This window comes from Hyposmocoma kahamanoa, unplaced genomic scaffold (genome assembly GCF_003589595.1).
Source record: "Hyposmocoma kahamanoa isolate Upper Pololo Valley unplaced genomic scaffold, ASM358959v1 92, whole genome shotgun sequence".
NCBI classification, from domain to species: domain Eukaryota; kingdom Metazoa; phylum Arthropoda; class Insecta; order Lepidoptera; family Cosmopterigidae; genus Hyposmocoma; species Hyposmocoma kahamanoa.
Window position 1 is genome coordinate 1827208 of NW_020654748.1, and position 13341 is coordinate 1840548.

At 39.0% G+C, this 13341-nt stretch overlaps 1 protein-coding gene across 3 annotated transcripts in view; it reads left to right on the top strand.

Annotated features, from left to right (window-relative positions):
* Positions 1-13341, top strand: part of LOC113236803 (four and a half LIM domains protein 2) — a 147921-nt gene that overhangs the window by 79962 nt on the left and 54618 nt on the right. Inside the window, exons 1-2 of one of the 3 annotated variants that reach the window (XM_026472997.1) lie at positions 2511-3271; positions 3452-3827. The exons of the other annotated variants lie outside the window; for them this stretch is intronic. Of the exons in view, the coding sequence (XP_026328782.1) occupies positions 2616-3271; positions 3452-3827 (1032 nt within the window). The 5' untranslated portion in view covers positions 2511-2615. Of the gene's footprint in view, positions 1-2510; positions 3272-3451; positions 3828-13341 lie in introns of those variants that run through there. 3 annotated transcript variants of the gene reach the window in all.

Consider the following 13341-nt stretch of genomic DNA (forward strand, 5'->3'; position numbering starts at 1 on the left):
TGTGTGTGTGTGTGTGTGTGTGTGTGTGTGTGTGTGTGTGTGTGTGTTTACAAAGACGTTAATTTATTTGATTGTATATAGAAGATTTTCTGTTTCTGCATATGTAGGTTTCATGAGCCGCTTAGAAACCACCTTTTTTACACTCTTTTTTTTATCAATGGCAAATAGATTATTAGTTTTGTTATATAAGAAACGTCATAAAATACTATTATATTATATATAAATGAAATATTAGAATATGATCGTATGTGATACCCCGTTTCGATATATGGATCTCAAAAACCAAGTACGGGTTTTACAGTACTACTTCCAAGTAGGTACTTTCTGTGGAATTGCCGCATACTGCTTTTCCATAGAGAAGTATCAACAACGTACCTACTGACAAAACTCAATGATTTAAATACGTTGAACATTTTATATTGAATATGCTATGGCAAGAAAAGTACTGACATTTTTGTGTGCCCTACTTTTTAAGTACTGCCCATGAAAGTGTTACCTATTTCTGCCTCCAAGCAGTATAATGTAAGCGTTACTGCGTTCCGGTTTGAAAGGGTAAGGGTGCTGGTGAAATTACAGGCTTATGGGACTTGTCAACTTATCGACTCATCCGAAGAACAAAGTCCGATGTGATTATTTATTTCATCAAACTAAGGCCTGTGTAAAGGTGTTTTGAGAATTTTTAATATAAAATTAGAAATATAAAAAGAAACAATAAATATAAAATCGAACAACGGTCGATATGACATCCATAGCGAAGAAGAACGAAGGAAACGTACTATGTCCTGAGAAGAAGTAGTCTCGCGCATAGATCTTTGTTCTACGGATGAGTCGTTATGTTTTAGGGTGGCAGTGGCAGTGACAATAAGATCTTTGCGATTTAAAGCTCTGATTGACACTGCAACCGTTATGGATATGCGTGTCGCTTACCACCAGGCGCACGAATTGTTCGTCATTTCGTACCTATTATAAAAATAAAAGAAAACACAAATACCCTTTGTAAAAAACTGTACTATTTTCAAAAACCTAATATTGATAAAAGCTAGCATGATCATGGTCTTATCATTTATTGCTTATTTATCATTTATATTGACCTTAAGGTTATAGATATGCAGATTATAACAAAAATAATCAGTCTCGGAGTACATTTCACAATATTATTCTTGATTATTTAAGTAATTAAAATTGCCACCGAAATTGGGTAGAGAAAACTAACTTGAACATTACCCACTCAATGGAGACCGACTCATGAATTTAAGCACAAAAACCATTATTCGAGCTAACGTCAAGTTCCAGAAGAATTGAAATAAACGTTTGGAGGTGAATTCCGATATTTGTCATTTTGTGGTCGGAATTTTCAACAAATCCTTGCGTTGGAGTGTACTAGTTTAGAAACGGAATGGCGTTACTTAAATTATACCTACTGATTTTTGAAATTTTGACTAATTATAGTAAAAAGTAGGGTAGTTTGCATTAATATTAGACGTATTATTATTATTATTATTATGTTTATTTTAAACTCTCGCCTCTCCCAAGGCCTAAAAGACTAATTTTGAATTTTTAAATGGGAGAGGCGGTATTTCCCGGCAATGGCACAGTCGGCCGGGGACAGGTCCAAGAATCGGCGAACAATACGTGCCGTATCGAGCAGGACCGCCTTCTGCATTTGTGCTGGAAGCGACACGCCACAGAAATCCAACCGCCTCAAGCTGTTAGAAAGGCTGACTGGAATTAACCCATTTGCGGACAAAACAATTGGGATTATTATTATAATTCTTATTAGGATGGCTTCATTCAGGTCCTATGCAGACCTTCATCACTGCAATAATTGAATGACATATTGTGATCACCACTAATTACTGTTCCGAGCCATTGTCGTAAGCATTAAAGAACTGAAGGGCTTTCTTGGCTAGACATATCTGGTTGACGACTTTACCTTCTCAGTCAACTGTGACCATGGGACCAGTAAAGGGCCAAAAACGTTGGTTTATTTGAAAAAACAAATATACGCGATTTGGATCGGAAAACAATAGCGTCATTTCTTATATTTAATTTAGTCATTGTTGTAGATTTTTGGCAAGAATGTTCCAAATGCTTTAAAGAATAAATAATATTTTGTATTAATTTATTGATTTTAATTTGGGTGAAATATGAATGTTTTTGTAATCGCTTACTTGTTGTTCGATAAAGTTATCAGTGGTTAGTTAAATATATACTATTGCATCCTTAAGATTACGTACACTGTGGTGGGTTCAGCGGACGCTTACAGGCATTTAGTAACGAGAAAATTATGATGTTAAAGTGTTATTTATTTACACCGCACTTGCATTTACCTGACGCAAACTAACTGCGATCAATCAGCAGCGCATCATGTTCATTGTCGCGGCCACCGTGGCCTTGCGTGTGCGCTGCCCAGATAAATGTAATCATGTCTGGCCTCACCGCCAGCTCTAGTCTAAATTGGACACAAATCTTTGGCAAGTATTACACTTGAATTTCAGTTGTTACAGAGCCCCAGCGTACTCTGCATCCCTGCTCCCTTTTACCCTTTAAAATTAACCCCATCCGACTCCGACAGAATTAAAATAAACAAACCGTGTGATCCGTGTGACGTGAAAATGGGATTGTTGCTCTCCGTAATAATCTCGTACGCGGGGGTTCGCGAAGCGATGGAGTGCCTTAACCACATCATGAGCGGCCTGGTGCCCGAGACCGAGCCCGACTTCCGCGACCTTGTCGAGTACTACAACAAGCTTCTCCAGCGACAACCTAACCCGTCCGCCGCGCTCTGCAGCGCGCAATGCGGTCAAGGATACCTATGCCTCACCGAGGATGAAAATGGACTTCTAAAATCAGCCGCCGTCAAGTTTTTCGGCGAAGTTCCCGACTCGACAGCCATATTGTTCTCGACTAAAATTTCTAGCTTTGGCCAAGATTCTGTTGAAGACTCTAATAACTTCCAAGCTAACGGTGACTACAGGACAGAAAGGTATACGCCGACGAGGACAAAAACCATAATTTCCAACACATCAGAATCGTTCAGTGTCGGAGTAAGAGACAAATCACCTGCTTCTGAAAACATTTCAGATCATCGTTTTTCCGCAAATTCTTCCGAGCGTGACGAACGCGACGAAGCAAATTCAGAATCCACAGAGAAACTGACCTGGCATTACCGTCCTAAGAGCCCCGTCCAACCAACACTGCCCGAAATACAATTCCAGTCATATGACGACGATACCCCAGGAGTGACTATTTACAGCGAAGAGTTCTTAAGGTTAATATTTAGCTGCCACGGGCACGCTTCATGTATAGTGTCGCACCCCCGCTCTGTAGTGACTTAGCTGTGTAGTCCCCCTCATTGGTCATGGGTTCCATCATCACAAGCACGCGTAGACGGTACTTCCGCTCCTGACATCTCACCTGTACTATAACGGCTCATGTTATTTTGTTTAAGATCACTTGACGGAATTAAGTTCCGACCGTTGCAACGAAGCGACCCGAGTGGCAGGCGTCGCAGTTTCAAAAAACGCCATTCTTCGTCCTCGACCTCGTCGCGAGAATCGCGGGCGTCGCGCGAGGAGGAACTTAAGATGTTCACGTCACTCGAGGAAGCTGAGTTCGATCGTATGGCAACAGAAAGTGCCGGTTTCGGGAGCACTCCTAATCTGTCGGCGCGTTCTTATTCCAGAAGTCGGTCGCGAGAAAACTCGGCCGAAGAGAAACATGAGTGGAGCGCGGACGCTGCTCCAGCAACAGACAGCGCTCTCAAGCCGCTCAAGGACTTGCCCAAACTCGACTCCTTCGAGGAGGAGAAGGAAGACAAAGAGAAGGTAAAGGAGGAGGAGCAGGAGGAAGAGGTAGACGATTTCTGGGGTACTTCCGATTAGTTTGGACAGCACGACCGCACTGTGTAAAGCTTTTATTATAAGCATGACTGAATTTGAAACATTAAAATATTTTTCCCCTTTTGTTTGTTTTTTTTTAGCAACACGTTGTCTATCGACAACTGTTGATTGAGACCTTCCTTGAAGACAGGAAAATTTGTAAAGTCTAGGCTCTAATTGGTTTGGCTTCTTTAGAAATGTTTGTGGTGATAATAAACACAAACTACCTTTCCAAATTCACTACCTATACCAGCATATACAGAACAAATTTGCTTTTTATCGATATAGATATTGAGAACGGCTTTTAAATGATCGTTATTTGTTTTGGATCCAAATTAGATCCCTGAAATGAGTAAGCCTAGATAACAATATCTAGAGAAACAATTATATCGCACAATGTCTACATTAGTGCTTCTAAGAAAATGAAAATAATTGCACAATGATGATCCAAAAATACCCGATGGAAGACTCGCCTCGACCCAGTTGTGTCATAATAAAGATGGGGCGACCTTTCATGACATGATGATTATAAATAGTGCAAAGCCCTACATGCCTGAAGGTATTTTAGTTAATACTGTTTATGTACTTGCCTATAAGAAACTAAGATTTAAATAAAATATTAATGTTCCAGTATTTTACAACATTCCCCAATACGATTCGAATGCACTACATTATAATTTTTTTCCCGAAGAATATACTTCGTAAATATTAAGTCATATTTCTGTAATATTAAAGCAAAATATGAGTTACAAATAAAAAACGGGGAAAGTCAAGAAAAGACGGTGATTGTAAAAGATAATCCAACTCTTTGATCGCTGAACAAGTGTGGCAATCACTGCCAAAATATGAATTTATGGCTCGCGCGCTTCATGTCGCGTCTTCAATTTAATATAATTTCTTCGAGTTGTGTTTGAGACGTAGACGGCTTGGAGATTGATATGAATGGTAAGTCTGATTCGAGATCTATGCAAGAAGAGTGTATTCATACATACATGAAACCGCTGCTATTACAGTATAATACTTTACTATTCGAAATTGAAGTATACGAAGAGCCAGTAGAATCACACGCACGGGAGACTTAGGATCACATATCCGAAATCAATGCAATTGCGGTATTAAAAAAACAACAAAAAAAACTAACTAAAGTAACGACAGCGTAATGCAATATGTTTTTCTTAATATATACGCAATTCGTGAGCCGTAAGAGATACTATCGGCAAAATTAAAACAGTCCAGCACCAAACAGTTTTGTTTGCAGCTGAAATTGTAGGTAACTCCGTCCCAATTTGTGAAACAGAATAGAAATGTGATCATTGGTTGACGAGAATAAGAAAGTTACGGGTGGCCACTATTGCCCGCTCTTAAGAGTTTACGCACTGCCTCCGATTCGTATACTTTCCTATACAAAATCTCTGACCCACTTCGGATGACGATTGTGCACTAAGTCTGTTTTGAATCCGAGAAAATTCGAATATCGCTTGTTCATCTAGAGACAACGATATCTGTGACATTTCGGACCGTCACTTCTCGGACGCTACAAATTCGCGACAATGTTGAGTTCAAGGGGGCGTTCAGTTTGTGCGTACATTACGCAAGCGTTTGTCTTATGTTGGATTAGAGGTGGGTTTAAACGAAAAGCACTTAAAAAGTCTGCTTTTCATTTTAAGCGTTAGCGTTGGTCACTGGCAAGTTCTATAGATACTCAATAATTTCATTTTTTACAACGTGCCTAAGTTTCGAGTTGCGCCATCTATGTTTCCTAAATTAATTAATTCAACATAACGTTGCAAGCTTTTTTTAAACATAAAGTCTATGCGCTTGAACGTTTTTCTAAACGACTTAAGCGTCAAACTAAAAAGCGTTGAAGTGAAAAGCGCTTTTACAAGCACGCTTTTTAAACGTACGTTTTAATGTTAAAAAATAAGCAGTTTTTTCCATTTCAACGGTTAACAACTACAAAAGTTAAACAACTTATGTTTATAAACGCCGATGAACAAAATGTTATTATAGTAATGTTATGTTAAAAATATAACTCGTTTTTTACAAACAAACTTACTTATCTTAAAACCTTTAGTGGTCTACTCTTGCGTTTCGCTATTAATACAACAACGTTGCAAGCTTTTTTTAACATAAAAGTCCATGCTCTTAAACGTTTTCTAAACGATTTTGTTAGCTTCAAATTAAAAAGCGTTTAAAAAAGCATAACGTTTAAACGTTTAAAAAAATAAGCAGTTTTTCCCATCTCTATGTTGGATACATCCAACACAAGACACAATGTACGCACAAAAATTGAACGCCCCCATGAGCGCGTGGTGCGCTAGCCGCCATCGCTTCGAATTTGCAGCCTTAAGGTTGTAACGCGGACTTTGCTGCTGATGACAAACCGGTCACATAAGCACATAATAACTACTACACCACTAGTTGTAAAATTACTCGTTCCTTCTTCAATCTCTTTGAACGTACATTGCGGTTGGTAAATCTGAAAAAAATGAGTACGTAATGGTGTCATGATCATTATCGACTTTAATAAAATTCACAATAGGACATAATACGACAGGCTCAATTTACGTTGTCGCGGAACGAAAAGGAAGCTACATTTTGTAACGAAATTATACATAGCATAATTAACTTTATATTAATTGTGTAACGTACAAAATTGATACGATACGGTTATTGCGAGAATTCCCGCGACTGCGCGAGAATTCTCCGGAAGAAGCACAGTCTGTTTTTTTAGGCTCGTAACTCATTTTTAAGTTACACAATTGACAGAATAGTATTTTATGCAATCGTTGCGTAATGTGGGTTCTTAGAATTGACTACCGTGTTGCCATGTGGCCTAAGTAATAGGTGCGAGATTTTAAGTACTAATTATGTAATGATCGCAAACAATACCTTTTCCACGAATAATTTAAAATAATGAAACACAACCAATATTTAATGTATATTTTGTTAACAATCCACGATAACAAACTCGAATGAAAGCCAAACAAACACTACAAAACAAAAAACCAAAGAGATAGAATAGAAGTGTCCGTGATTGGTGTACTTTCGTTACTTGTAACAAAAAAATACAATAAACAGAAAATTGAAAATTTATTAAAATAAAATAAAATAAAACTCAACATTTATGAAACACCACCACAGAGAATATTACAAATGCGACTACAATTTTTACACTCCAAAGTAGAAACATATTTCATTTTTACGATTTTCGAGGTTTTGCGCGAGATAATTAACAAGACTATAACTCACAAAGCGAAAATGGCAGACTGAGTTTAAGTATATGGAACTCCGCGTACTGTTGGCACACGTGCCATGCAAGCTAAGCACTTCTACTCCATTTATTGTTCTGTGGGGCCAAGTATTCGGGTGGTCACATTCGGAATACAGAACTACAAGTCTGGTTTATAATATATAATGTGGTGAAACAAACAATCCGGCTTATTATGTTTCATTGGTCGCACAATCAATACTCAAACCACAAATCAGTTTCAATAGAAACGGCTAGAATAGAATTTTATGACAGGATACGTGATTACACACCGACGGTTATTTTGTTACAGCTTGCTAACAGCTAAGAATAAAATTAATGTTTTTATTTGTTATTTCTGTTGAAAACGTGGATACTCGTATAAAACTTCTTTATTCATAATATATGACTCTCACATCTTAAAGTATATAAAAAAGTTTCCGTTGTGTACGATTATTACAGAGTTGAAATACAGGCGCCTCCTCAATCATTGAGTTGCTTTGCGTTGTCTCATTATCTTGATTCAGCTTCATCGCCTCACGTAATCTTGAGCGTCGTGACGATGTTGAAGCAGCTGCCCGGTGCTGAAGAGAGACAAGTGGGACCTAACTCTTCCTCTGCTTTGGATAATTACTACAGCTGTAATGATAGTATAGAACATATTCCTTGTTCGTGATAATCGCGGGTTTTACACATACTCTATCTCGCGTGATACAGCAATCGTGCGCAATTGAGCGCGCGTGTAAAGATATTGGAAGGAAAAGACCGCGCTAATGAGCTCATCAACGGCGCGCGCAATCGCGCACTCCAACACGCGCCAGTTTCACGTGGTCTATCCTGCGGATTATCCTTTACACGGACGCTCTTGCCGTTGTAAAAAAAATGAACACAAGCAGACATATATCTTTCTACATTAGTTTTGATTATAGTGACCCTCCCTACCGGCCCTGAGGGTATACGAGAAGGGCATTATAACCTGTGCGCGCACAGGAACCTTATAAGTTCAGGATCTGACCCCAGATCAGCCAGTGGACTACAACCGGTTCTTCGAGAGGCTAGTACCTCGGGTGAGCTTGCCCGTGTGCACGTACAGTACCCTCCCTATTGTCCAGATAGGCACCGGAGCTGTAGGTGCGCTCACTTCCCGTAACGCATTGCACAACTAGCGGTTGCCACCGCTAAGACGTTGACTCGGAGTCCACTAGACACGCTCACTTCCCGACGCTGAAAAAAAACGACGTTTTTCCAGTTCCCAATAACCTAAGCGGCTAGTACCGGAGATGCCAGTCGCAATGTCCTGTGACGATGCCCGGACATAGTTTCCAACTTAAAGGGCAACTCACGTGCCCCACGCGTCTCCTCGCTTCAGGCCCTCAATTAGACCTCTACTAAGACGAAGTAGCTGCTCACGAGACGGACGCCCCGGCCACACACAACCGGGGCATACAATTATGTCCGTCCCTGCAGCTAACCACAAACCTCAACGAGTTCATACCCAAGTCCGAGTCCACCAGAGACGCCCGCAAAGACGTATAGACGAAGGGCTTGGCCCGGACGCCCGCTGTACCCTGGTTTTGCCGACGAGCCCGTAGTCTCTCCGGAAAACCCAATCTCTCTGGTCGGTAGATAGGGATTATACGAACACGAGCAATCGCGCGCGAAATAACGTTAGTAAAAACTTCAAACAGGTAATCGCGCACGATTGCGCATGCACGCTGTATACGCTCCTGATCATGCGCTATAAAGTGAGTGTGTGAAAGTATCTAATAACTTAAATAGGTTAAACTTAAATCAGAACATACAAATCCCCGATACAAAACAGAGTATTCCGACCTGTGTACCCGAACCAAAAAGTCACCTGTCTATAAAGGCTAATTTAATGGGACCAAACACGATGATTCTGTTGGTTAGTAGTTTAGGAGTTGGGTAATCTGCATTGTATTTCCATAGCATACCAAATTTCAAGTCGATCGGACTACCTGTTGCGCTATAATAGTAATCTTTTGGCTATTTGCCTGCATCACCGCTAAAGTCTCGTACTAGGAATCATAAACCGAAGCCCGTAGTAAACTAACAATTATGTTATAATTGGCCACTTGTCAAATGTCACAGCAGACATTGAAATACACGTGGGACTTGTCAATATGAGCTTGTAAATGTGATCTGACAGTCAGAATATTCAATAAATATCATCTACGGGCCGGTAATAGCGTAATTACCGACTACAACTACCGACAATTAACCTTTAAACACTATTATCCATTTCAAAGAAAATATGATTACAAATGATAAAATTGGAAATTAAAACAAAATTAATGGAGTTTTTATTTTTCACAAATTTCAAATCGTTCAGACTATCTGTCGCGCTGGTCTAAGGCCTCGCGATCTAAAACCCTGGAGCTTTGTTTTCTTGTCACTCAGAGCTTTAAATCGCTAAGATCTAAGGGGCTCTGTCACTGCGCCCGTCATCCTGAGATATATGTTGACAAGTCCCATGTGCCTGTAATTTCACCAACACTCTTACCCTTCAAAACCGGAACGCAGTAATGGTCACACAATTGCTTAGCAGTATAAATAAAAAAAGTTCGCGCGCGAATTTAATTTTAACAGTCGTTGTTTTATCTTTGTCTCCAATATTGACTTATTGATTCAAGGAACACTTACTAACTTAGCTAAAAATGCGGAAACTGTATAGGTACATTTATATATAATTATATAACAAATTCTTAAAATTGCATATTAAATCTGAAATGAAACTATTTTTTAGGTTCCAATCGCTTATTTTCCATTTAAAAAAAATCATCCAACGTTTCGAGTTCTTTGCATATTACATGTGGTTAGCCGCCACAGTGGCGGATTTGCCCTAAGACCGCAGCCGGATTTTAGGGGCGGCCAATCGTGACAAAAAATTCACCGATGGTAACCAGAAATAACTAAACATACCTAAACATTTTAAAGGTTCACGCACATTATGGCGGGCCAGCCACACTGCACCGCATGGTATAACAATAATTTTAATATAAATTTTTAATTTTATGTATAAAATATAGATATGTTACATACATATAATGAAATGTATAATCACTACATCATTATATATGATTCTGCCCTCGTAACGAAAAAAGGCACTACTATGCGTACTTTAAACAGCAGTTGTGCTTTTTTTCGCTCCGAGGGCAGTGTTACTGCCGCGTCTGTGTGTCTGTCTGATCGCGATAAACTCGAAACTACTGAACGGATTTTCATGCGGCCAATAGACAGAGTGATTCATGAGGAAGGTTTAAGTGTATAATTTATTTAGGTTTTGTGTAAGTTGGGTAAAATATGACGATAAATGTTGAAGATTGCGGAAAAAATCATGCCGGCTGGGAGCTTTACTGGCGTGCGTCCCATAAACTAACAGAGATATATCAAATCAATGTTCTACAAAAATTTTGAAATTATTAAAAATATGAAATAGTAAATTTCTGAATAGATTTCGATAAAAGTGGGCAATAAAGTAAATTCACTATGTAGTCTACCAGTATATGAGGAGTGCTGAGAATGGGGCGGCTGGTACTAGTACTAACTACATGGCCTGGGGCCTAGGGCGGTCAAATCTGCCACTGGCTAACCATGTGACCATGATCTAAGAACTCGATATCATATTTATATTTACATTTCATCATTATTTTTATGATTATTTCATCATTATCATTATTTCTCAGTCTCAAAGATTTTCATGCCCCTTCCGAAATTGTATTACAATTCGTGAAAGCATACCTGGCAGGTATCATCCGCCATTGTAATGTTTTACAGAGATTCTTTTTTTATATTCATTATTTATTTAGGGACTTGGTTTTACAGAGATGATCTCCGCTAGCTTTTATAAAAATAAATGGACTCTAAACTCTGCTAATTTGGTACTTGAATTTAGATCCAACGGCTTAGCAGTGGCAGCTGCTAGTAGTGCAATGCACAACGGGAGGTGAGTGTGTCAACAGCCCCGGTACCTATCAAGATAACAGGGAGGGTGCAGTACGTGCGCCCGAGGTCGCTCACCTCTGGCACTTGCCTTTTGAGCCCCAAATTGAGCCTGTGTAAACAGGCTGACATGACTGAATTAACTCCCTGTGCAGGTTGCTTGCTTGCAGTTCCCGAATATCCAAGGGGTTGATAGGGAAGGGCACTATAATCAAAACGCAGTTATAAGACTGTGCTATGGACAGAAGTCAATGGACTGATGTCAAGGCTAAAAGATGAGACAACGCCGTGGTAGCCTAATGGTTTAGCCCTAACGCCTCTCCAGCAGAGGTCACAACCTCTAGCAGAGGTTTGAATCCGGGCTCGCACCTCGTAAGTTTCTTGGGTTTTATATGTGAGATTTAATTTGATTCACCATATGTTTTTCGATGAAGGAAAACATTTTGATGAAACCTGCACGTCTAAGAAGTTACACAACCCTCGGAAAACGTGTGAAGTCCCCAACCCTTTGAGCCAGAGGGAGGACTATGGTCTAAAGTCTTGCCTGAGAAGAGACTCATGCCCAGCAGTCATAAATGGCTTGATGATGATGGAATCTGTAAAGGGCCCGATACGTTGGTGTGTTTGAAAAAAAAATACAAATATATACGATTTAGATATGAACATTTCCTATACAAAGAACGCGAAAACCTAAAAACTCGATATACGAGATACGCTCAAACAGTAGTACTCAAGAATGTACAAGTGTAATCAGTAACGAGGATTCTTTGAAACGAGCGTTTGGATACAAAATTCCAACACATAACAATTACCTCATAGTTTTCCCATACTGTTCTACTGAAGCAACAGTATCCTTTATATTCTATTTTGGACGGGTGTAACGTTCGTCAGACGTTTAAATATAACTTCGAAACGATGCCAAAGCAAAGTCAAAATGTACACATAACATTTATTTTTCCAAAATATCGAATTATTCGCGGTCGATGAATGAATCAGGATTAAAAGACTGAAGTATTTTCGAATGATATAGTAAGGGTGATTCAGATTATTGAAGCTTTATAAATCTATATATATATAAAGTAGATTCGAGAAGCACTGTAACTTGTACAATAACCCATAAACCATTGCAAGAAAATTCGTAAAGAGTTTTATGAAAAGACTATGACTTATGGATGACCATGCGTGCTTTTATGAAAGTTTATTTCATAAATGTTTCCAAAATTCACGTGATACTTAGAACAATTGATAATAACGATGGTATACTGAACGAAAACTACGATCAGATCAGAGGGTTTCTTTTTGTATTAGGATATGACGTCATCTTGTTTCAGTTCCACGCAAACAACGATTCCTACGTGAACAGGTGTTAGGGATCACCTAAATACAAGCAATAGATATAAATAACCAACCGGGCTGACCAAGACCTTGCTGCAAGGCGTTGCCATCGACCGCCTCAGAAGGTTGCTTGGAAAATAAACTATAACACCTAAGCTTTAGAAAAATTAATTGAATCTTGAAGATAATAATCATCAAATAAACAATAATTATTGCAACATGGAAAACCAAATAACATTCGAAACAAAATATTAATAAACATTAAATGAAGTGTCCGGACACATCAGATCAGAAAAATCTACACTGGTTCCAAAAATGTTCTGCAAAAAACAGTTCCTATGAATCACTTCATTCTTGACTTCAATTTCATCAGATTTCAAACGCGTTGGTTTTAAGAATACCTAAACAAACTTTGATGTGTTCTCAAGCTTTGCGGAAGCCAGTTGTTACTACGGGAAATGTAAAGGAATTTGCGAATGATGACAGGTTGTTTCCTGTTATTCTAGATTGAAAAATTTGAATGAAATCTGTACAAAACGTATTTCATGGTGGCTGAGTGATTCGTTTAATTTCGATGTTCTCATAGCATATAGAATCTGGAACCACAAATATACGTCAATATAATGCAGATGAAGACTGGGTAAGATTCCCCCAAATTAGGAATGGTATTGTAGGTACATTAAATTTTTCGCTCCGCTACGAACAGCCGTTTTAAATCATCGACAAAGTATTTAGCTACGCTCAATTCCTCACATTTTCGAACGGTGATCTTGAGCAAGCTTTTGCAAACATATCACTTGAAACTGAAAACACTGCGTTGAAAATACTCTGAATTTAATTGGCTTTCGGGTCAAGCATCGAGCATTAATCATTGTTCGCCAATAATAACCTCGTGTTACTTGAATCCTGGCC